The following is a 27,274-nucleotide window of genomic DNA, read 5'->3' as shown; positions in this document are numbered from 1 at the left end:
TTCGTCTAATCAAGGCTATGGTTTTTCCAGTGGTCATGTATGGATGTGAGAGTGGGACTGTGAAGAAGGTTGAGTGCCAAAGAATTGATGCTTTTGAACTGTGGTGTTGGAGAAGACTCTTGAGAGTCCCTTGGACTGCAAGGAGATCCAACCAGTCCATTCTGAAGGAAATCAGCCCTGGGATTTCTTTGGAAGGAATGATGCTGAAGCTGAAACTCCAGTACTTTGGCCACCTCATGCGAAGAGTTGACTCATTGGAAAAGACTCTGATGCTGGGAGGGATTGGGGGCAGGAGGAGAAGGGGATGACAGAGGATGAGATGGCTGGATGGCATCACTGACTCGATGGACATGTGTCTGATGAACTCCGGGGGCTGGTGATGGACAGGGAGGCCTGGCCGTGCTGCGATTCATGGGGTCGCAAAGAGTCAGACACGGCTGAGCAACTGATCTGATCTGATCTGATGAAAAAAGGCACTTCTGTCTCCTTATTCCAGATCTTTTTATGTATTTATTCTTCTTCTTCGTTTATTGGAATAGTTGGAAACTTAAACTACTGTTGAACTGAAGTTATGTGAATGAATATCCTGTCTTGTTCTTAACATTAGAGGACAGCATCCAATTTTTTCACTGTTTAAAAATGATGTTAGCTGTAGGTTTTTCTTGCATGCTTTTCATCAGATTGGAAAATTTCCCTTCTAGTTCTAGTTTCTGAGGATATCATGTATGTGTGCTGAATTTTGACAGATGCTTTTTCCACATGTATTGAGATTATTTTTCTCTCCTTTATTTTGTTAATGTGGTTTGTTACATTGACTGACTAATGTTAAAACTAAACTTGCATTTCTGGTCCAAACTCTGCTTTGTAATGATGTATTATTCCTTTTATACAGTTCTGGATTCAATATTTTGTTTCATTTTTACATCTATGCTCATGAGAAAGAGTGAACTCTGATTTTCCACTCTTGTAAGTTCTGTCTTGTTTTGGTGTCAGGTCTTGTTCAGCTTGGGTGCATTTATAAACATATACATTTCCAACATAAAAATAAACATACTGTACACAGTGAAAACAAAACAAAAAGAGGGAAAAAGAAACATTCCACTATAGAAAGTCATCAAAGGACAAAAGAAGAGGGCAAAAGAAAAAGAAAGGAAAAAAGGAATTACAAAGCAAGTAAAAAAACTATTAAAAAAGTGGCAATATGTCTAAATCATGGATATTTCTCAGTAATGTAAGTGAACTACTTGTATATGCAATAATAAAATTGAATATTAAAAAATTATAAGGGAATAATGCCATGATTATTCCATTCAAATGAAACACAAGAAAAATAAAAATGAAATCTGATTTAAAATGACAGAAAGATCACTAGCTGCCCAGGATAGAAAGTTTACTAGGAAAGGACACAAAGGAAATTTGTGGGAATATGGAAATGCTTATTGTCTTTACAGTGAAAGCAATGATTAGGGAAGTATATATTTTAAAAATTCACTAAAATATTTTAAAGGTTCCACTTACTGTATGCAAATATTGCTTCAATCTGCAATCCAGCCTTGACCTATATTAGTCCACAAATGAATACTTTGGCCACCTGATGTGATGAACTCATTTGGAAAGACCCTGATGCTAAGAAAGATTGAGGGCAGGAGGAAAAGGGGACAACAGAGGACGAGATGGTTGGATGGCATCACCGACTCAATGTACATGGGTTTGGGTGGACTCCAGGAGTTGGTGATGGACAGGGAGGCCTGGCATGCTGCGGTTCATGGGGTTGCAAAGAGTCAGACACGACTGAACGACTGAACTGAATTGAATAATTATTTAAAGGAAAAGCAGAATTGCATTCTTGAGTGTATGCAGAAAGATACTCTTATACACGTGACTTGAAGGAACATACTAATTATTAGTATTAGTACATTATAGTTCTAAGTACGAATCTCAGTACCTCAAAGAAATTTTTACTTTGATCCATTTTTCTGGACAATGTGCAGAAATACTTTCCAAAAATTTCTTGTAATTTTTTTATATTATAGAAAACATAAAAATGCTAAAATGATTAAAGGTAATTAGAAACAGCATAATTATCTACAGAGTGATATTTTACAACGGTAAAACTTGAAACAGCATTTATTTACAACAGTGATAAATTTGAATTTAAATGCTGTTGTTACAGTAATACAGTGGACTGAAATTAAATAGATTTAAAATAATGCATGCAAATAATTATTGATAAATTATTTAGGCTCACACATAATAGGCTCACACACATCTAAGTGTAAAATTGTTGTTGTTTAGTCACTCTGTTGTGGCCAACTCTTTGCAACCCATGGACTGTAGCTCACCAGGTTCCTCAGTCCATGGGATTTCCCAGGCAGTAGTACTGGAGTAGGTTGCCATTTCCTTCTCCAGGGGATTTCTCCAAACCAGGGATTGAACCTATGACTCCGGCATTGCAGGTTCATTCTTTACCACTGAGCCACCTGGGAAGCCCAAGTGTAAAATAACTGTGACAATCTGAGTACCACAGTATGGAAGTATTTTTCAGTAATGTTTATGCATTTCTAATTATTACATGTGATACACATGGATAGATCTGCAGGAGGAAAAGTATGGAAGGACATGCTCCAAAATTACCTATTATCTCTATTTTAAGTCTTCCTTTATTCTTTTTCACTTTAATTTCTTATTGTCATATGTCTCATCAAATGTCTTAATATATAATATATTCATTTTATAACAAATAGAAAAAGTAGAGAGAGAGATATATCATCTTTACCTTACACAATAGTTAGTTAAAAGAAACTGGACTATGTTTTGTTTTTAATTAAAGTCAGTTGTCTTCCCAGTCCCTAGAGTGATTCTGTTGCTTTCCCTGTCTCTAAAGGTCATTTTCCCTCTGTTATTATATTAGTTTGTCTTGTTTCAATTACCCAAAGGTTAATTGATACAAGATGATTACACAGATGCTAAATTAGTAGTTTTTGATCCTGAGTCACCAAGGGCTCTCTTATTTATTAATTTTGTTGCAGATTCAGCAAATGAAATAAATATAATATTAAGAGAAAATCCTCTCTCTCTGAGCATAATAGTTCAGAACATCAGCTTGTCGAAAACTAGTAGGTGTTCCTTTGAGCCTGCTTTTCCTCTCATTTATTGAAACTTTTTCTTTTTTCTTTTAAAGCTATTTCCTAGATTTGTCTTAGCACCAAATCTATTGTGAGGAAGTTGACATATTTGAAGACAAAAAGTTTTAAGGAAATTATGCATTCCCAAGCTGCTGTTACTCTAGGAGTGACCAGATTCAATCAGTGTTGTTGTTGTTGTTGTTCAATCACCAAGTGGTGTCTGATTCTTCTTGACCCCACAGACTGCAGCATGCCAGCCTTCCTTGTTCCTCACCATCTCCCAGAGTCTGCCCAAGTTTAAGTCCATTGAATTGGGGAAGCCATCCAACCATCTCACCCTCTATCGCCCATTCAATCATTAGTAACCAGAAATTCTCATGCTTCTAATACTATTTGCATTATAGTCATTTTCTTTTTTTTTATTTTATTTTATTTTATTTTTTATTAATTATTTTTTTCTAAATTTTTAAAAGAAAATCCATCCTGAACCCTCCTCCCTCCTCCCTCCCCATACCATCCCTCTGGGTCATCCCAGTGCACCATTATAGTCATTTTCAAGTGGTAGCTATAAGAATGATTAACTGCAAGAATGTAAGTATTATAAATTCTGCATTTCAGTTACATTTTTTGATACTTGGGTAATATTTGCCTCTAGTAAGTTAATCTTTCCTGATTGTACAAAATTTATCAGTGGAAATTCTAACGTGGGTATCCATTAAACATCATTTTCAGAGCACTTTAATCTTAGACAGTATATAGTTATTGATAAGATTATTTTGAGCTACAAAAAAATAAGAGATCATCTAAAAATAACATAATTTATATGTGACAAATTAATACACGTGGAAACTAAAAACTGAAAACAAGTGGCTGAGTATGTGCTTGTCCCACAAAATTCAAGACTGGGGACAGAGATGGAAGTGGGAAATATCGGTTTGGTTATTAAAAAATAGGAAGAGAGTGTGAAAAATCAAGAGTTTCATTTTGGATGTTTTATATTTGCAGTGAATTTGGGTATATAACTGAAGATCAATCATTTTGGAGATTAGAAGTTCAAGAAAATACCCCAAAAGAGTACATATGTTAAGTAAAGCTTTAGGTAAAAACTTGCAATGAGTAGTAAGTAAATCAAAGAGATCTAATGTATATATTACAGTAATTGTAGATAGTAATATTATATTATAATTATGTAAGGTGATAATTATCCACTACATGAGCAATCATGTTGCAATTATAAATGTATCAAAGTAATACCTTATATACTTTAAATTTATATAATGTTATATGTCAAGTTTATTAAATTTAAAAAATTCAGGAAAATGGTAAAGAAATGCTAAGAACTATCAACATAGAATTCAGGGGGAAAAAAGAAGTGTCTAGATATTAGAAAGCCAAATGATGACAGGAAAACGTGATATTAAAGTAAGTTATGAGAGAATTCTATGACTATTGTATGGTTAAAACTAGACTTTCCTATGAATTTTCCTGAACTCTATTAGTCAAAAGAAGGTGTTTGATGAACTTTGGCATAAATTTTTTCATTAGATTTATGTTTCATTAGAAAATGTGATTACAATGTATTGATGATTGAATGTATGGTCTGTCTCTAAAATGAAAATCATTGTGGACCAGGTCATTGAAATAGTTAAAATTTGTTTATTACTCATTATCAGCCAGGCACTTTTTATAAGTACTCTAAATATTAACTTATTTAATTTTTCAACATTATATATATATATATGAAGGATAATAATATTATTTCCACTTTGTAAATGGCATAACTGAGTCACAGTGAAAGCAAGCTAATCTTTAAAAATATGCCTAATAATTTAACCTGAATTTTTTGTAGTTATTAATACTAATAATAATATTTTGAAATGTGTCTCAACCTTAACTAAATGGATTGAAAACTAAGAAAAATTGTAATGATCTTTTACTCCCCTATATATTTATACCCAACATATATTGTTATTCTACATCATGTATTTGTCATCAAAATATTCCTTGTCTTCTGTACCACAGTAGGAAATTAGTGTTTTTAAACAGAAAATTATAAGATAGATTCAGGGGCATAGGTGAGTAAGACAGAAGTTGTTTAAAGGCAACATAGATGTTTATGTTGCAATCCTAGCGCTCAGCATCTTCAGTATTGGACATGGAATGCATTTAGTGAGACAAACTATTTGTGATCAACTGTGTCAATAACAAAATTTTAAGGAAACACAAGAAGGTAAAAATGAAAGTTTGGAATTCAGTTTTAGGAATGAGTCTGGGAGTAAGAAAGAACTCTTACTCTGACAAAACATTAGCAGCTAAATCCAATATAAGGGAAAATCAAATCCAAGATATAGATAAAATGTAAAGTGGAAACAAAACATAAAATGTAATGAGGAAGAAGCACCAATAATATTTCATAGCATGATATAGATAAAGCAATTCTGATTTTTTAATCTCCCCTGAAATGATCAATAATACACAATTGTGGAGCCTAGGATACCAGTGTACTGAAAATATTTCTGAACAAAATTTTTTAATGCCTGTGAGTTTGTTTGCATTGTTTTGCCTCCATTAATAACCACTCTATGCATATCAAATATTTATGAATCGTAAATGCAGATTGAATAAAAGTCAGGATTCAGTGATGAGAAACCACACAGTAACAACTTTTACCCTGCTGGGACTGACTGATGATCCACAACTGAAGATTGTGATTTTCATCTTTTTATTTCTCACCTACATGTTGAGTGTAACTGGGAACCTGACAATCATCTCCCTCACCTTCATAGACTCTCACCTGAAAACTGCCATGTACTTTTTCCTACAAAATTTCTCCTTCTTAGAAATCTCATTTACATCTGCTTGTATTCCCAGATATTTGTATAATATATCAACAGGTGACAAAACAATAGCATATAATAACTGTATCAGTCAAATATTTTTTGCTGATCTTTTTGGTGTAACTGAGTTTTTTCTCCTGGCTACCATGTCCTATGATCGATACGTGGCCATCTGCAAACCCCTGCATTATATGACTATCATGAACAACATGGTCTGTAGAAGACTCATCCTTTGTTGCTGGATGGCTGGCTTGTTAATCATAATCCCTCCACTTAGCCTGGGCCTGCATCTAGAATTCTGTGACTCCAATGTTATTGACCATTTTTTCTGTGATGCAGTCCCCCTTCTAAAAATCTCATGCTCAGAAACGTGGCTTATAGAGCAAATGATCATAGTCTGTGCAGTGTTGACCTTTATCATGACCCTCCTGTGTGTTATTCTGTCGTATGTATACATCATCAAGACCATTTTACAATTCCCTTCTGCCCAGCAAAGGAAAAAGGCATTTTCCACATGTTCTTCCCATTCGATTGTGGTCTCCATCACCTATGGAAGCTGTATTTTCATCTATGTTAAGCCTTCAGCAAAGGAATCAGCAGGTATTAATAAGGGTGTGGCAATGCTCAGTACTTCAATTGCTCCTATGCTGAACCCCTTCATTTACACCTTGAGAAACAAGCAAGTTAAACAAGCCTTTGGTGATGCAATCAAAAGAATTGCATTATTCTCAAAGATCTAATGGAATTTGCTAAGTAAAGGAATCAATTTTTCATGAAAAGATCATTTGTTCCTAAGTATGTATCTTTAAGCTTTCAGTCATTTCTTTCCTGGTATGGAAACTGTTTCAGGCAGCTCTCTTAAAAAGACAGTAAGAATTAACCTCCAATTAAAATAAATAAATTTATATTTTAAAAAAAGACAGTAAGAAGAATGACATTACACACTAACAAGAGTTTACCAAAGGGCTAACAATGAAATGAAAGAAGGAAAACCTACAAGTTCACTGTACATTTTGAACAGGGTAATTGTGTGATTGCCTTTTCCTTTTTTAGATTTCAAGAGTGTTTTTTGATGTCAGGCACCATTTCAAGTATTAGAAACAGAATAGAAAACCTAAAAATGTATTGCCTTCACATTTCTTATCATTAAGAAGAGATATATGACCACGACATTTGAAAAAACATAACCATCACAAGGAGCAACAATAAAAATAATATTTTTAAGTTAAGGAAAGAAACTATTACAAATGATTGTATCTCTCTTTAACAAGTGGTGCTGGGAAAACTGGTCAACCACTTGTAAAAGAATGAAACTAGAACACTTTCTAACACCATACACAAAAATAAACTCAAAATGGATTAAAGATCTAAACATAAGACCAGAAACTATAAAACTCCAAGAGGAGAACATAGGCAAAACACTCTCTGACATACATCACAGCAGGATCCTCTATGACCCACCTCCCAGAATATCGGAAATAAAAGCAAAAATAAACAAATGGGACCTAATTAACCTTAAAAGCTTCTGTACATCAAAGGAAACTATCAGCAAGGTGAAAAGACAGCCTTCAGAATGGGAGAAAATAATAGCAAATGAAGCAACTGACAAACAACTAATCTCAAAAATATACAAGCAACTCCTACAGCTCAACTCCAGAAAAATAAATGACCCAATCAAAAAATGGGCCAAAGAACTAAATAGACATTTCTCCAAAGAAGACATACAGATGGCTAACAAACACATGAAAAGATGCTCAACATCACTCATTATCAGAGAAATGCAAATCAAGACCACTATGAGGTACCATTTCACAGCAGTCAGAATGGCTGCGATCCAAAAGTCTACAAATAATAAATGTTGGAGAGGGTGTGGAGGAAAGGGAACCCTCTTACACTGTTGGTGGGAATGCAAACTAGTACAGCCACTATGGAGAACAGTGTGGAGATTCCTTAAAAAACTGGAAATAGAACTGCCTTATGATCCAGCAATCCCACTGCTGGGCATACACACTGAGGAAACCAGAAGGGAAAGAGACACGTGTACCCCAATGTTCATCACAGCACTGTTTATAATAGCCAGGACATGGAAGCAACCTAGATGTCCATCAGCAGATGAATGGATAAGAAAGCTGTGGTACATATACACAATGTAGTATTACTCAGCCATTAAAAAGAATACATTTGAATCAGTTCTAATGAGGTGGATGAAACTGGAGCCTATTATACAGAGTGAAGTAAGCCAGAAAGAAAAACACCAATACAGGATACTAATGCATATATATGGAATTTAGAAAGATGATAATAATAACCCGGTGTACGAGACAGCAAAAGAGACACTGATATATAGAACAGTCTTATGGACTCTGTGGGAGAGGGAGAGGGTGGGAAGATTTGGGAGAATGGCATTGAAACATGTAAAATATCATGTATGAAACGAGATGCCAGTCCAGGTTCGATGCACGATACTGGATGCTTGGGGCTAGTGCACTGGGACGACCCAGAGGGATGGTATGGGGAGGGAGGAGGGAGGAGGGTTCAGGATGGGGAGCACATGTATACCTGTGATGGATTCATTTTGATATTTGGCAAAACTAATACAATTATGTAAAGTTTAAAAATAAAATAAAATTTAAAAAAAATAGTCTCTTACAATATTGAACACTCTAAAAATTCCAGACTTACAGATCAATTTAAACAGAAAACATGTGAAATTAAAGTGCTAACAATTTTTCCATGTGAATTTTTGAAGAAAACAATTATTTATGTATTAGGTGGGCCAAAAGTTCATTCAGGTTTTTCCATAACATCTTACTGAAAACTCTGAATGAACTTTTGGGTCAATCCAATACATCAGTATTTGTTTCTACACATCAACCTGTAACAGTATGCATTAGCTGGTAAGAAAATGATTAGAAGAGGGGTTTCCCTGTATTTTCATCTTTGTTAAATCATCAGTAAAAGAATCAATGGCTATTAAAAAGTTATGACAGTGCTCACTGCCTCCTATGCTGAATCTCTTCATTTTGCTTACTTAAAAAGATTGCCAATTACTTCTCCAGGAAAAAAAAAAATTGTTTATTCAAGATCAAAAAGAAGTGTGATTTGTGTTCTGCAACTATGGTGAGCAATATAGAAGTTCTCACACAAGAATGGGGACTCTTAAAGAGGGGAAAAGAAGTTGGGAGGGCTGTAGTAAACAAAGAGTATAAGACTTTGCATTGGCTGAGTTGTGACAGTCTCTCATAGGCTGAACTCTTGCCACGGAAAAAGAGGAAGTCTTTCTTCTTCCTGTTGGGCTCTGCTGCTGTCCTAGGACATAAGAGACCCTATTAAGGCCTCTTAACCCTGTATTAGTTGAAACTGCATTTATTAACTTTCACAATTTGCACCTTGAGAAACAAGCAGGTCAAATAAGACATCAATCACATTTCAAGGAACTTGATTGTGACATATCTCGAAAATAATTTTATATTGATATCAGGTTGAAATAATATTTTGATGCACTGGATTTAAGACTCCCAAGTGGTTCATTGGTAATGAATCCACCTGCCAATGAGTAGATGCAGGAGACGCACATTTGATCCCTGGGTCAGGAAGATCCACTGGAGGAGGAAATGGCAACCCACTGCAGTATTCTTGCCTGGAAGATCTCATGGACACAGGAGCCTGGTGGGCTACAGTCTGTGGGGTCACAAAGAGTCAGACACAGCTGAGTACATCTGGATTTATTAATAATTTCATTTTTATTTTATAATATGGCTATTAGAAAATTCTAAATTGCACATATGTCTCATGCTATATTTATATTAAAAGGCTTCAGATTAACCAAACTGATTAGTAGCAGATCCAGAATTCAAATTCTGTGTGTTTGACCAAAAATTTTGTTTTTAACTTAAGGAAGCCTCACCAGAGAAAAATTTTCAGTAAGATATTTTCAAGTAACTCCTCAAACAAACCCCACATGTATTAAAATCAGTATAAGTAATACATAATAAAAATGCTCACAGCAAGCTTAAACTACAAAATACATTTTTTTACTATAAGGCTGACAATGTTTTAATGCCATTATCCCAAATCATCCCCCAACTCCCTAAACGAATCACCAGTCCAGGTTCGATGCAGGATACAGGTAGCTTGGGGCTGGTGCACTGGGATGACCCAGAGGGATGGTATGGGGAGGGAGGTGGGAGGGGGGTTCAGGATGGGGAACATGTGTACACCCGTGGTGGATTCATGTTGATGTATGGCAAAACCAATACAATATTGTAAAGTAATAAATAAATAAAATAAAATAAAAAAGACTGACAATGAATAAATGAAACCAATGTGTGAAATAAAAATTAAAAGAGCTATTGAATGAAAATATAAATGTTGGGCCTACTAGCATAACTCTAGTTTTCCTTTAAAAAGAGTTGAGCTGTTAATATAAATAAATTAACATAAATAATGGGAATCTGAATATTTAAACCATTTGGCTTCTTAGAGCAACACTCGTAAGTATTTGAGGGGTTAGTAAAAGCAGCAGGTTGAAATGAGTTCAGGGAACTTGGGAAGCTCTTTCTAACACAGGCAAAACATTTTTGGCAACTCATTATTTCAATTTTTCCACAGCATTTACTCCAGTTCGTTCTGCTACAAAATTTCTGATTCTCTGGTGACTTATTTTTTTTCCACAGCATTTTTGCACATTTGCCCAATAATCTCACATTTCCTTAATTGGCCTCGTCCATTCCTTCACCCTCAGTTTGACAATGTTATCATAAAGAGACGACTCATTGGAAAAGACCTTGATGTTGGGAAAGATTGAAGGCAGGAGGAGAAGGGAGCAACAGAGGATGAGATGGTTGGATGGCATTAACAATTCAATGGACATGAGTTTGAGCAAACTCTGGGAGATAATGAAGGAAGCCTGGCATGATGCAGTCCATGGGGTCACAAAGAATCAGACATGACTTACCAATTGAACAACACAAGAAGTTATTAGAAACTTGCAGTTTCTAGAAATTTAGATTGCAATAATACCCCTCACCTATCTTGAGACAGGTGTCTTGGAGAAGGCCTGTATTGCATTGCAGAAAAAACAGTGCCTTGCTTCTCAGGCTCACTAAAAGTTTAACAGGGGCCCAGACTGAAAAGTACTACCCCTACAGTTCTTGTTCAAAATGCCAACCTTTTTCAGCCCTAATCGGAACTAGTCTCCTAAGTTCTTTGAAATGTCCAAAAGTGTTGTTTTTTTTTTTTTTTTTTAAACTCTAACTTCAAAAACACAGGATACAGGAAGCTTGGGGCTGGTGCACTGGGATGACCCAGAGGGATGGTATGGGGAGGAAGGTGGGAGGGTGGTTCAGGATGGGGAACACGTGTACACCCGTGGTGGATGCATGTTGATGTATGGCAAAACCAATACAATATTGTAAAGTAAAAAAAATAAATAAATAAATATTAAAAAACAAAAAAAACATATATTTTGAGGTGCTTATTCTGTACCAAGCCATATGTTATATATTTTATTTCTCTTAATTTTAAACTGACATAAATACAGAAAATTTCATAATGTTCACTGCTGTATGCATCACAGTGTCAAGCATCAATTTATAGCCAATATTGTCTCATCTACAAACTGGTCCATTCCTCTCAGCCCCTAATTGATTATTTGAAAGAGATATACATATTAATTCATCTATAATATTTCAGTATGTGTCTCTAAAACCACAAATATTTTTTAAACATTCAGGTGTAATATAAAGAAAAAAATTCACTGTGTACAGTTTGATGAATTCTTTAAGTATAGATACCTATGTAAATCTTTGTTGCTGTTGTTTAGTCACTCAGTCATATTCTACTCTTTGCGCCCCCATGGACTGCAGCACACTAGGCCTCTCTGTCCTTCACCATCTCCCAGAGCTTGCTCAAACTCATTGAGTTGGTGATGCCTTCCAACCATCTTGTCCTCTGTCGTCCCCTTCTCCTGACTTCAATCTTTCCCAGCATCAGGATCTTTTCCAATGAGTGAGCTCTTCACATCAGGTGGTCAAAGTGTTAAAGCTTCAGCTTCAGCATCAGTCCTTCCAATGAGTATTCAGGATTGATTTCCTTTAGGATTGACTGGTTTGATCTAAACATTACACAGATGCAAATATAGCATACTTTCAGAATCATAGAAATCTCTTTCATGCCTCTCCAGAGAAATATACTCCCAAATGAATCTGCTATACTGCCTTACAATGCTGAACATTATTAGTGTTGTATATTCATTATTATCATACGAATAGAAGTGCACAGAATGAACTGGTTTGAGTCTGATTTCATTCGCTCAACATTATGCCTGTACAGTTGTCCAAGTTGTTATGCCAGCAATAATTTATTCTTTTAATTTATGTGTAGTCAGTAATGGAAACATAGCACAATTCATTAATCATTAGTCATTTTCTCTTAATAGAAATTCAGGCTTTTCACATATATGGCTTATAAATAAAGCTGCTAAGAATTTTCTTATACTTCTTTTTGGCAGGCATATGCACTTATATCTTTAGCATACAGAACAAGAAATGGAATTGATAGGCTATATGGTAGCTGTGTGTTCAACTGTCAAATAATTATTGAAAATATTGTACCTATTTACTTTCCTATTAGCAATGGATAAAAGCTGTAATTGCTCCGCATTTTTGCCAATGTGTAACTTTGTCAAACCTACTTATTTTAGTCATAACTGGGCTTCCCTGGTGGCTCAGAGGGTAGACGGTCTGCCTGCAATGTGGGAGACCCAGGTTTGATCCCTGGGTTGGGAAGATCCCCTGGAGAAGGAAATGGCAATCCACTCCAGTATCCTTGCCTGGAGAATCCCATGGACAGAGGAGCCTAGTAGACTATAGTCCACGTGGTCGCAAAGAGTTGGGCATGACTGAGCGACTTCACTTTCACTTTTCAGTGATGTTGAACACCTTATCATATGTTTTGGATATCAGACATCCTTTGTGTAACTGCTACTGCTACTGCTAAATCACTTCAGTCGTGTCCGACTCTGTGCGACCCCATAGACGGCAGCCCACCAGGCTCCGCAGTCCCTGGGATTCTCCAGGCAAGAACACTGGAGTGGGTTGCCATTTCCTTCTCCAACGCATGAAAGTAAAAAGTGAAAGTGAAGTCGCTCAGTCGTGTCCGACCCTCAGCGACCCCATGGACTGCATCCTTCCAGGCTCCTCCATCCATGAGATTTTCTAGGCAAGAGTACTGGAGCGGGGTGCCATTGCCTTCTCCATCCTTTGTGTAAAGTGCCTACTAAAATAATTTGCCTTTTTATTAGATTTGTTTTTTTAATTTATTTTAGAAGTTTTATGAATATTCTGTGCATCAGTCCTTTGTCAAAAATATGTATTAAAGTTCTTTTACCCTCTATTATGTCTTGATTTTTATGTTTTTTAATGTGTAATTGAAAAGGCAGAAGTTCTTAATTTTATGAACTCCTATTTATGATTTTATTTCTGTTGTTGATAGGGCTCTTTGTTTTTTATTTCAGAAATTTTTGCATAACGTAATACATGAAAGTAGGTAACAGTGTTGTAATCTATAAATTCTCTCAAATATCTCCCAAATTAAGGATAATTGCCCATCTGATATTAACTTATATCTATGGTTTGAGATAAGGAACAATATTTTTTCTTGTGAATATCTAAGTTAACCAGCATTATTTATGGAAAAGATTAACCTTTTCTCCTTGCATTCAGTGGCAACCCTATCATAATCAATTGTTTCACAAGTTTCTTCATTTAATTCCATTGATTGTTGTTGCTGTTGTTGTTCAGTCGCTCAGTCCTGTCTGACTCTTTGTGACCCCATGGACTGCAGCACACCAGGCTTCCCTGTCCTTCACCATCTCCCAGAGCTTGCTCAACTCATGTCTATTGAGTTGGTGATGCCATCCATCCATCTCATCCTCTGTTGTCCCCTTCTCCTCCTGTGTTCAATCTTTCCCAGCATCAGGGTCTTTTCTAATGAAACAGCTCTTTACATCAGATGGCCAAAGTATTGGAGCTTCAGCTTCAGCATCAGTCCTCCAATTTATATTCAGGACTAATTTCTTATAGGATTGACTGGTTGGATCTCCTTGCAGTCCAAGGGACTCTCAGGAGTCTTCTCCAACACCACAGTTCAAAAGCATCAATTCTTTGGCGCTCAGCCTTCTTTATGGTCCAACTCTCATATCCATACCTGAATACTGGAAAAATCAAATGTGTTAGTCGCTCAGTCATGTTCAACTCTTTGCCACCCCATGGACTGCAGGCTTCTCTGACCATGGGATTTTCCAGGCAAGAATATTGGAGTGGATTGTCATTCCCTTCTCCAGAGGATCTTCCCAACCCAGGGATGGAACCCTTGTCTCTTGCATCACAGGCAGATTCTTTTACCGCTTGAGCTACTGGGAAGTCATAGCTTTGACTATATGGACAATATAATTTGCCAGCATTTGCTGGCAAAGTAATGTCTCTGCTTTTTAATATGCTGTCTAGGTTTGTCATAGCTATTCTTCAAAGGAGCAAGTGTCTTTTAATTTCACAGCTGCAGTCACCATCTGCAGTGATTTTGGAGACCAAGAAAATAAAGTCTGTCACTGTTTCCATTGTTTCCCCATCTATTTGCCAATTGATATTGTCTCTGAATCAATACTGAACTGTTTTATTTATATTAGCTTTATTATTAGTTTTCATATTAAGTATTGTTACTCAAGGTCTTCCCAGGTGGCACGGTGGTAAAAAATCCACCTGCCAATGCAGAAGATGCAAAAGATATGGGTTCAACCCCCAATTTGGGAAGATTCCCTGGAGTAGGAAATGGCAACCTACTCCAATATTCTTGCCTGGAAAATCCTGGACAGAAGAGCCTGGCAGGCTACAATCCATGGGGTTGCAAACAGCTGGACACAACTAAAAGACTGAGCATGGATACACTCATTGTTATTCAAACAACTTTCTTCTGCTTCCTAAATGTGACTTAGGTTCTTTTCAGCCATTTGTTTTTCATAAAGCTTTAAAAATGCTGGGGATTTCTGCAAACAAAAATTATCATTAGTGATTTTAATATTGCACTGAATATATAGGCCAATTTGGAGGAAATTAATGTCTTAACAACACTGAGAGTTCCAATATATTAAAACATGGTATAGAGCCAACCCATTGGTATCTTCATTACTTTCAAAAAATTTCACAGTTTTAAGTGTGTAGAGGCCTTGCACAATATTGATAGACATTTCATGGGGTATTTTGATAGATTTATTCCTATGTATTTAATAACATGTTTTAATTTAAATTTATTCATTTCACTGGAAGCTAATTACCTTACAATATTGTATTGGTTCTGCCACACATCAACATGAATCCACCACGGGTGTACTCGTCTTCCCCATCCTGAACCCCCCTCCCTCCTCCCTCCCTGTTCCATCCCTCTGGATCATCCCAGTGCACCAGCCCCAAGGATCCTGTATTGAACCTGGGCTGGCAGTTCATTTCTTATTTGATATTATACATGTTTCTATGACATTCCCCCAAATCATCCCATCCTCTCCCTCTCCCACAGAGTCCAAAGGACTGTTCTATACATTGGTGTCTCTTTTGCTGTCTCGCATACAGGGTTATCGTTACCATCTTTCTAAATTCCATATATATGTGTTTTCTTTCTGGCTTACTTCACTCTGTAAAATAGGCTCCAGTTTCATCCACCTCATTAGAACTGATTCAAATGTATTCTTTTTAATGGCTGAGTAATACTCCATTGTGTATATGTACCACAGCTTTCTTATCCATTCATCTGCTGATGGACATCTAGGTTGCTTCCATGTCCTGGCTATTATAAACAGTGCTGTGATGAACATTGGGGTACACGTGTCTCTTTCACTTCTGGGTTTCTTAGTGTGTATGCCCAGCATTGGGGTTGCTGGGTCATAAGACAGCTCTATTTCCAGTTTTTTAAGGAATCTCCACACTGTTCTCCATAGTGGCTAACATGTTTTTATGTGGATTTTTAATTTTTATTTTCTAATTGTTTCTGGCTACTGTGTAGAGGTACTATGTTTTTGTATGTTGATTTTAATTAAGCAACTTTTCTAAGTTTTATTGTTGTTCAGTCACAAAGTCATTTCTGACTCTCTGACCCCATGTACAGAAACACACCAGGCTTCTCTGTCCTCCACTATCTCCTGAAGTTTGTTCAAATTCATGTCCATTGAGTCAGTGATGCCATCCAACCATTTCATCCTCTGATGCTGGAAAAGATTACAGGCAGGAGGAGAAGAGGAAGCCTGGCGTGCTGCAAGCCATGCGGTCACAAAGAGTTGGATATGACTGAGAGACTGAACAACAACAATAGCTTAAATAAAGCTGATATGAACAGTTGTTTATGTAAACAATAACTTGTTTAAAGTTTGCTTTGTCTGATAATAGTATAATTACTAAAGTTTTTCTATAGGGTTACACAATATATCTCCCCATAACTTTTATCCTTTATTACCAATGGATGTACTTATATAAAGCGTCACATAAGCAAAAAATTTACTATGTTTCTTATTAAAAGTTTATGACTGTGTTTGATTTCTGTTTAATCTGACAATATTTACTATATTTGCATTTCCCACAATTACTGCTAAAATTGTGTTTAATTCTTTTCTCTCACTATTTGCTTTCTTATTTGTCTCATATGTTATTTGCTCTTTCTCTTTGTTCTCTCTCTCCATCCCTCTAATATCTAAGATGCAAGAAAGACTAGCATTTACAGCCCATAGCTCAAGAAATTACTAGTGCATATACTACATTTTTTTCCTAAGTACACAGTATTAATCCAAGAAAATAAGATGAAGACTGAAAAGCAGCAGCAAACACCCACACCAGTGTTTATTATGAAAAGAAAGTATTTTAAAAAAGAAAAGAAAAGAAAGTATAAGTATCTTGATATAAAAATGATATATAATAGAATCCACAATTAAGCTTACTGTGAAAAGAAAGCATATCTTTATTTGAATTAAAAGAAAGCTATCTTTACATGAATCCACATAGCCACATCTTAGGAGTGCTCAAGGGAGAGATAAAATAATATTTTTTAAATATTCATATTTTTAGAATATTAAGAAGAGTTATCACTTACTTTAAGTTTTCTAATACTTTCAAAATCTGTAATCTTATTAAATAACTGAGACAGAAGTTGCAAGTGGAATAAAGTTGTGATCTTTCATACGTTAAGGAAGAAATGCAGAAAAAGAAAACTACTTGACCATCTGGTTTTTTACTGTTTTGTCTTCACCTGTGCCTGTTGCTATTGTTCATTTTTGTGTCTCTAAAGACACTGCCCACACTACTGCATCTCTCAGGATTTTTGCCCAAGTTCATTACAAAGGAGGCAAAGTTCATTACAAATTAGCCATATTTGAATCTGGGTCACCAAGGATCCAGTTGCTTATTATTTACTTGGAGGTTTAGCAAATAAATCAAATATAAATCTTAGTAGTGTAAAAACCACTAACAGAGAAGTCATAATATCAGTGATTTCAGAGCAAGAGGGGGAAATAGTTGAACAATATTTTACTTTCAGTTAAGACAGGGCTAGAATATATTTGCTAAGCATAAAGGTGACCAAAATTCTCAGTTTGAAAATTTCTCAGTGTGTTTGAGAACCTGATCCTTCCACAGCACCAGTCAGGGTAAGTAGAGTAATAAGCTGAAAAACGAAGTCTCACACAAACTTTTTCTAATAGATTTTCTTCATCAAATTTGGCTTTACGACTCTTTTTGGTAAAGAATCAGCTGAAGCTATTATTAACCCTCAGAAGAGTAAGTATAATGGCCATTGCATTTACTTTCACCTTCAGTAAATCTGATTTACTTCTCAGATTTTCTACCAAAATTGGATATAACTATGTTTTAATTATTATATGAAGGTTGGTAGACCTTTCTGCATTGTATATTTGAATGCTAATATTTATAGCTTACATAAATTTAATGTGAATTTATATGTGATGAAAAATTATCTCTGCCATACTCTCACTTTTCTTTTTAAAGAGAAAAAAAAATGTGTATCTATGATAAAATCACCCAATATGAAATTTTAGATCATAATATTGACAAAACTAGTTATCCTTGCACTTTTAAAAAATATGAATGTCTTTGAAAGATGCAAAATATTTTCTTGAACTTTGCCTCTCAAAACATTTCATTGTTAATGACTGCAATAATGAAGAATGTTTTGGAACATTTGTCTCTTCAGGGTTACTACCCAGAAGGTTCAGGAAAGAGTTTGTTATCATGAGAAGTTCTAGATGTCACTGGGTAGAGGATAATGGATTAGGAATACTGAAAAGAGAATCCTTTCCTTTGATTAAAAGTATCTAATATAGCTATTTTGATGTGTCTCTACAGTTCCTAAGAATGTCAAAGTTCTTGGAAAAAAAACCATTGTCCTCTCTCCTTCCCAATGATAGTTACAATACAATAAACCTTCAGGTTTTATTATAATAACTGGTCATAAAGTAAGAGACTATCCTGTCCTAACCTCTGGAGAAAGTGAATATTTTAAAAGAACAAATGTGAACCAGTCATATAACTAATTGAATCTCACTAGGAAATTGAAAAGCAAATAACTTTCTATTCATTTTGATGAGACAGCCAAATCCTGGAATCACTAATTTAAACTTAAAAAAATATTTGAGTATGTTAGTCAAGCATTGGTGTCATCACTGAAGAACTATTGAACAACTATTATACCAAATCAAGAATTAGAAAGTTTTTAAACACACACACACACACACAAAAAAGAATTAGAAAGTTTTTAAACTCTGGTTTTAAAATATTATGCAAATAAGCATTGAAGAAATGGAAATTTCAGAGGGAAGAAAAATCTGAATCTGTGAAAGACAAGGATGAAACTTTAAATGTAGACTGAACAAATGAATACTCCATGGTGTAATTGCATGAGTTAAGACCTAATGACACCAAAACCTGTATCAAATGCAAGCATCAATAATCCTGAAAAAAAGGCTCATGATCCTTTGTGGTAATTTCAGAGTGGATACAATTACATAGTCACACAGTGAGTTGAAATAAAAAATGATAAATAGTTCATAGATGATAACTTGGTAAATATGTATAAAAGTTCTAAATTAATATCTGAATTATTATGAAATCATGCAATAATGTCTATAAAAAGGTGCCTTTTGTAGACATTTTATCAATTATAGAAAACAAAGATACATAAAAGTTTGCTGGAAACTGATTTAAAATTGTGGTGCATTCATAAAGCTATTTCAATAAAGGTAAGATTTTTAAATAATAAGAACTTATCAAAAATTAAAACAGATTTAAAGACTATAGTTATACAAATACAGTGACTTGAAATTAAATAGATTTAAATTGTGTACTTATCTTCTAGAGATGTAAAAATATTTATTATTTATTTTAAGGTGAATAGCTTGTGAAAATTGTGTATTAATCTATACAAATTTGACCTTCAGCTTAAGTGTCTTACTACCAGATTCAATCAGAAAGCAAAAAAAAAAAAGAATACCACTATTTAACTACTTGACAGCTAAAACAATGAAGAGATGACAGTTAAGGATTTGGCCAGCATGGAAGGTAATAACATAAACAAAGAGGGTGATAATTTCATGGTATGCATAATTTTATTCACTAGCAAAACTACTGTTTCAAATGTAAAAAAAAAAAAAATCCTCCATTTTAAATACAAGGATATATAAAACTGAAACAATCAAAATCAGTGACAAAACACCTTCAAGATAAAATCCAAATAGGACAGAGCATAGGTTTGAATGTATTATATAAGCAAATAAATAAGTATGTTTATACAACAATGTCGGAGAAGGCAATGGCACCCCACTCCAGTACTCTTGCCTGGAAAGTCCCATGAATGGAGGAGCCTGGTAGGCTGAAGTCCATGAGGTCGCTAAGAGTCAGACACGACTGAGAGACTTCACTTTCACTTTTCCCTTTCATGCATTGGAGAAGGAAATGGCAACCCACTCCAGTGTTCTTGCCTGGAGAATCCCAGGGACAGGGGAGCCTGGTGGGCTGCTGTCTCTGGGGTCACACAGAGTCGGACATGACTGACGTGACTTAGCAGCAGTAGCAGCAGCATACAACAATGTATCTTACCATTGACTATAAGTCTAAAATTGTGTTAGTTTGGGTAGTTAAGCTAGTAAAAAGGACAACAGTCCCTGATTAATTTAACAGACTTAATTTCTTTGAGGAAACATTAAGACAGAAGTAGCAATTACTTGTTATGGAAGCACAAATAAGGTCCAGTTAATAGTTTTACGGGCAATAGTTTTAGAAGACTTTTCAGACAAGATAGGCACATTCAGGGGGTATAGTCATAGACTAGAAGACTTTTCAGTAGAAATGATACTCAAAGTGAAAGTCACAAATGAATAGTTGAGGTCAGGTTGTTTGGGAGACTGGGAAGTAGGATCAATGTAGAAGGAAAGAGATAAGAGGAGAGATTTTTTTTCAAACATATAATCATTGTGAAGCACTTACTTGCAATACCTATCCATGGTAATTTCTCACTAAATAGAATCTCTTCTCTTGATTATGAGGAATAAGGAATAGAAAGAAGATATGAGTTACACAGAGCAAAATCCCACATTGGATTTGTGAGTCTTATATCACACCAATTATCTGTAAGAGTCCAGAAAATAACACCTGATATTTATGAAGCACAGCCCATGCAGCAGATTTTATTATAAATGTATTACTTTTTCTGGTCATTTTTAAAATATATGGTAGAGATTATTATCATCCCCAACTGAAGGCCTGAGAATTCAAGACATGTCCCAAGTTCATACCAACAAAGTTTGGAAAGCCAGGTGTTGAATGATGAAAATCTCTCCTCAGATCTGCTCTTATCACCAGACAGCTGCCACTACCACTAAGACTTATGGAGAAAATCAAGACAAGTGCATGGAGAGTACATTTAGTATTAAATTTTATTTTGAACTTAGTGACTGTGATAACAAGGTGTTAGAGCATTACTGTACTTAACGGACTGAAAGCGTAAGAGAAATATGTGGGGTTTTTTCCCAGTTATATAGCATTGGACCAAACACTTCTTCACATGTAGCAAATAAATTGTGCATTAAAATTTTCTCTAAATTGTGTATCCAGTGAACACTGAGTGTAAATTACACACTAGCAGAGAAACATAAGGAGAGTCAGAGCAATCATCCAATAATGTGGAAGTTGCATGTTAAAACACAAAATAAAGCAACATAAATACTTTTGGTCTTAGTGGAAAACTGTAAAATACAAGTCACAGATATATCGGTAGAACCTGTGTGTGGGGCCCTAGTTGTTACATATTTACATTTTATCATGACCAGACCTTCTAGAAAAGACATGAAGCAAATGATTATATTTAAATATTCATCTTCAAATTAGAAAACAATATTAGCTGTAAAATCATAAGTGTGTTAAATCAAAACCATGGTGGATCAAATCTAATTATAGGAGAAATTTTTGTCTTGTATATAGATTAAAAATGTGAAATGAAATATGAAAATGGGATTATAGAATAATTTTTAAGATATGTTTAATTTCTATCACAAAACTGCCAAAACAATAAAATAAACAATTGAGTAACCCAGCCACCAGAGTATTGTCAATACCAATTACTACTTTAGAGAAGAAACTGCCTATGAATTAATTTCTAGTAGTCACTCTTTATTGCTGTCTGACTTTAATACCACTTTTTTCAAATAAACATCAGATAAAATATTTTTAAATTTTATATGAATAGAATAGAATTCAGTAGTCAGTGATGAAAAATCACACAATCACAACCTTCATTCTGTTGGCACTGATGGATGACCCTCAACTTTAGATCCCAATTATCATGTTTCTATTTCTCACATACATGTTGAGTATAACTGGGAATCTGACCATAATTTTCCTCACTTTAGTGGGACCACACCTTGGCTCAGATGGTAAAGTTTCTGCCTGCAATGCAGGAGACCTGGGTTTGATCCCTGAGTCAGGAAGAGTTCTTGGAGAAGGAAATGGCAACCCACTCCAGTACTCTGGCAAAAAAAATTCCATGGTTGGAGGAGCCTTGTAGGCTCCAGTCCACGGGGTTGCAAAGAGTCAGACATGACTGAGTGACTTCACTTTCACCTTAAAACACCCTTTTATTAGAAGTTTCATTTACAACTGCTTGTATCCCTAGATATTTGTACAACACAGCAACAGATGATAAGAAAATTACATATATTATTTCTATTATTGAAACATTTTATACTGATGTTTTTGGAGTAACAGAGTTTCCTTCTGGCCACCATGTCCTATGACCATTATGTGGCCATCTGCAAACCCCTTCATTATATGATCATCATGAATGGGAGAATCTGCCAGAGGCTTGTCCTCTGCTGTTGGATGTCTGGCTTGTTGATGATACTACCACTACTTGTTCTGTTCCTAAATTTAAAATTCTATGAAGAACCCTAGGGTTAGTAGAAGGAAAGAAATCTTAAAAATTAGGGCAGAAATAAATGCAAAAGAAACAAAGGAGACGATAGCAAAAATCAACAAAGCCAAAAGCTGGTTCTTTGAGAGGATAAATAAAATTGACAAACCATTAGCCAAACTCATCAAGAAACAAAGGGAGGAAAATCAAATCAATAAAATTAGAAATGAAAATGGAGAGATCACAACAGACAACACAGAAATACAAAGGATCGTAAGAGAATACTATTAGCAATTATATGCCAATAAAATGGACAACTTGGAAGAAATGGACAAATTCTTAGAAAAGTACAACTTTCCAAAACTGAACCAGGAAGAAATAGAAAATCTTAACAGACCCATCACAAGAACAGAAATTGAAACTGTAATCAGAAATCTTCCAGCAAACAAAAGCCCTGGTCCAGATGGCTTCACAGCTGAATTCTACCAAAAATTTAGAGAAGAGCTGACACCTATCCTACTCAAACTCTTCCAGAAAATTGCAGAGGAAGGTAAACTTCCAAACTCATTCTGTGAGGACACCATCACCCTAATATCAAAAACTGACAAAGGTGCCACAAGAAAAGAAAACTACAGGCCAATATCACTGATGAACATAGATGCAAAAATCCTTAACAAAATTCTAGCAATCAGAATCCAACAACACATTAAAAAGATCATACACCATGATCAAGTGCGCTTTATCCCAGGGATGCAAGGATTCTTCAATATACGCAAATCAATCAATGTAATACACCACATTAACAAATTGAAAAATAAAAGCCATATGATTATCTCAATAGATGCAGAGAAAGCCTTTGACAAAACTCAACATCCATTTATGATTTAAAAAAAAACTCTCCAGAAAGCAGGAATTGAAGGAACATACCTCAACATAGTAAAAGCTATATATGACAAACCCACAGCAAACATTATCCTCAATGGTGAAAATTTGAAAGCATTTCCCCTAAAGTCAGGAACAAGACAAGGGTGCCCACTCTCACCACTACTATTCAACATAGTTTTGGAAGTTTTGGCCACAGCAATCAGAGCAGAAAAAGAAATAAAAGGAATCCAAATTGGAAAAGAAGAAGTAAAACTCACTATTTGCAGATGACATGATCCTCTACATAGAAAACCCTAAAGACGCCACCAGAAAATTACTAGAGCTAATCAATGAATATAGTAAAGTTGCAGGATATAAAGTCAACACAGAGAAATCCGTTGCATTCCTATATACTAATAATGAGAAAATAGAAAGAAAATTAAGGAAACAATTCCATTAGCCATCGCAACGAAAAGAATAAAATATTTAGGAATATATATACCTAAAGAAACTAAAGACCTATATATAGACAACTATAAAACACTGGTGAAAGAAATCAAAGAGGACACTAATAGATGGAGAAATATACCATGTTCATGGATTGGAAGAATCAATATAGTGAAAATGAGTATACTACCCAAAGCAATCTATAGATTCAATGCAATCCCTATCAAGCTATCAACAGTATTTTTCAGAGCTAGAACAAATAATTTCACAATTTGTATGGAAATACAAAAAACCTCGAATAGCCAAAGCAATCTTGAGAAAGAAGAATGGAACTGGAGGAATCAACCTGACTGATTTCAGGCTCTACTACAAAACCACAGTTATCAAGACAGTATGGTACTGGCACAAAGACAGAAATATAGATCAATGGAACAAAATAGAAAGCCCAGAGATAAACCCATGCACCTATGGACACCTTATCTTTGAATAAAGAGGCAAGAATATACAATGGATTAAAGACAATTTCTTTAACAAGTGGTGCTGGGAAAACTGGTCAACCACTTGTAAAAGAATGAAACTGGAACACTTTCTAACACCATACACAAAAATAAACTGAAAATGGATTAAAGATCTAAACATAAGACCAGAAACTATAAAACTCTTAGAGGAGAACATATGCAAAACACTCTCTGACATAAATCACAGCAGGATCCTCTATGACCCACCTCCCAGATTACTGGGAAATAAAAGCAAAAATAAACAAATGGGACCTAATTAAAATTAAAAGCTTCTGCACAACAAACACTATAAGCAAGGTGAAAAGACAGCCTTCAGAATGGGAGAAAATAATAGCAAATAAGCAACTGACAAACAACTAATCTCAAAAATATACAAGCAACTCCTGCAGCTCAATTCCAAAAAAAAAAAAAAAAAAACCGACCCAATCAAAAAATGGGCCAAAGAACTAAATAGACATTTCTCCAAAGAAGACATACAGATGGCTAACAAACACATGAAAAGATGCTCAACAACCCTCATTATCAGAGTAATGCAAATCAAAACCACAATGAGGTCCAGTCAGAATGGCTGTGATCCAAAAGTCTACAAGCAATAAAAGCTGGAGAGAATGTGAAAAAAAGGGAACCCTCTTACACTGTTGGTGGGAATGCAAACTAGTACAGCCACTATGGAGAATAGTGTGGAGATTCCTTAAACTACCACATGATTGGAAATAGAACATGCCAATCCCACTGCTGGTCATACACACTGAGGAAACCAGAATTGAAAGAGACACGTGTACCCCAATGTTCATTACAGCACTGTTTATAATAGCCAGGACATGGAGGCAACCTAGATGCCCATCAGCACATGAATGGATAAGAAAGCTGTGGTACATATACAAAATGGAGTATTACTCAGCCATTAAAAAGAATACATTTGAATCAGTTCTAATGAGGTGGATGAAACTGGAGCCAATTATACAGAGTGAAGTAAGCCAGAAAGAAAAACACCAATACAGTTATCAGTTCAGTTCAGTTCAGTCGCTGCACGCCAGGCCTCCCTGTCTATCACCAACTCCCGGAGTTCATCAGACTCATGTCCATCGAGTCAGTGATGCCATCCAGCCATCTCATCCTCTGTCATCCCCTTCTCCTCCTGCCCCCAATCCCTCCCAGCATCAGAGTCTTTTCCTATGAGTCAACTCTTCGCATGAGGTGGCCAAAGTACTGGAGTTTCAGCTTTAACATCATTCCTTCCACAGAAATCCCAGGGCTGATCTCCTTCAGAATGGACTGGTTGGATCTCCTTAAAGTCCAAGGAACTCTCAAGAGTCTTCTCCAACACCACAGTTCAAAAGCATCAATTCTTTGGAGCTCAGCCTTATTCACAGTCCGAGTCTCACATCCATACATGACCACAGTATAGTAACACATATATATGGAATTTAGAAAAATGGTAATGATAACCCTCTATGCAAGACAGCAAAAGAGACAGAGATGTATAGAACAGTCTTTTGGACTCTGTGGGAGGAGGGGGGGATGACTTGGGAGAATGGCATTGAAACATGTATAATATCATATAAGAAACGATCCCCAGTCCAGGTTTGATGCAGGATACAGGATGCTTGGGGCTGGTGCACTGGGATGACCCAGAAGGATGGTATGGGGAGGGAGGTGGGTGGGGGGATTCAGGATTGGGAACACGTGTACCCCCATGGCAGATTCATGTTGATGTATGGCAAAACCAATATAATAATGTAAAGTAATTAGCCTCTAATTAAAATAAATAAATTTAAATTTAAAAAATAAAAAAATTCTGTGACTCATGTAATTGATTATTTTTTCTGTGATGCTTCTCTTATCTTGAAGATTTCATTCTTAGACACATGGCTCATAAAGCAGTTGGTTATTGTCTCTGCTGTGCTGATCTTCATTCTAACCCTTGTATGTGTTGGTCTATCCTGCATTTACATCATCAAAACCATTCTAAGACTCCCTTCTGCTCAGCAAAGCAAAAGAGCTTTTTTCTACCTGTTTTTCTCATATGATTGTGGTTTCCATCACCTATGGAAGCTGTATCTTAATCTACATCAAACCTTCAGCAAAAGAATCAGTGGCTATTAACAAGGGTGTGACAGTGCTAATGACATCTATTGCTTCCACGTTGAACCCATTCATTTACACTCTGAGAAACAAAACAAGTGAAACAAGCCTTCAGCGATTCTTTCAAAAAACTTGCATAGGTGTCCAAGAATTAAAAGAGTGCTTATGTTCAGTAATAAAATATCAAATCAAGCATAAGCCATTAAATCCCCAAATGTGTCTGTCTCTTGTTGATCTGATCTCTATTCAGGTCAGTTTTCTCAAACTTTTCTTACACCCAGAAAGAACACTATCTACTAATGAGTTCTCTCCTTTAATCCCTCTGCAAAAAGTCTTCCTAGAAAAAAACAAAAACAAAAAACTCAATCCGAAGACATAATAATAATTATCTAATAAAAAATAAGCTTGATTCTACTCTAATCCGGCAAACACAATTGAAGAGAAGAAAAAAATCTTAATGCAAATCAAATATGGAAATTATATTTTATTGGACTTGCAAAAAATTATTTAAAGTGCTCTTCCTATCTTCCAATATAAATGTTGCTGAAATTTTTAACTAATTAAATTTTTTTGAGTGCTTATCTCTTGACAGTTCATCATCCAGATTTCTTTTAAATTGGCAATATCCCTAAACATGTTTACCTCACCAATCATCCTATAGTACTAAAAAAGTTTTAAATCACATTTAGCAGGGAGTAACATGATTCCATTGAAAAGTAAAGAAAATTTAAATCAATACATGTCCAAATAAGTGCCATTTTAACTGGAAGCAGAATATGATATCTAGGATCCTGCAGTTTATTCAAAATTAATGAACACACACAATGTTGAAATAAAAAATTAAAAAATTCACAGATTATACAGAATAAATGCTGGGAGGGATTGGGGGCAGGAGGAGAAGGGGACGACAGAGGATGAGATGGCTGGATGGCATCACTGATTC

General features: G+C 35.4%; 1 protein-coding gene and 1 pseudogene across 1 annotated transcript; both read left to right on the top strand.

Moving 5' to 3' along the window:
* Positions 1-1,698: 1,698 nt before the first annotated feature.
* Positions 1,699-7,830, top strand: OR6C207 (olfactory receptor family 6 subfamily C member 207). Its single transcript, XM_059887287.1, has 3 exons — positions 1,699-1,714; positions 5,765-6,689; positions 7,697-7,830. Exons 1-3 carry the CDS (start codon positions 1,699-1,701, stop codon positions 7,812-7,814), a joined length of 1,059 nt encoding a protein of 352 aa, XP_059743270.1. The 3' UTR covers positions 7,815-7,830.
* A 13,945-nt stretch (positions 7,831-21,775) lies between these two features.
* On the top strand, positions 21,776-26,471 carry LOC782374 (olfactory receptor 6C2-like; annotated as a pseudogene).
* The last annotated feature ends 803 nt before the right edge of the window (positions 26,472-27,274 follow it).

This window comes from Bos taurus, chromosome 5 (assembly GCF_002263795.3).
Source record: "Bos taurus isolate L1 Dominette 01449 registration number 42190680 breed Hereford chromosome 5, ARS-UCD2.0, whole genome shotgun sequence".
In the NCBI taxonomy this organism is placed as follows: Eukaryota; Metazoa; Chordata; class Mammalia; order Artiodactyla; family Bovidae; genus Bos; species Bos taurus.
Note: the sequence above shows the minus strand (reverse complement) of the source record. Positions and strands in the feature narration are given on the sequence as shown.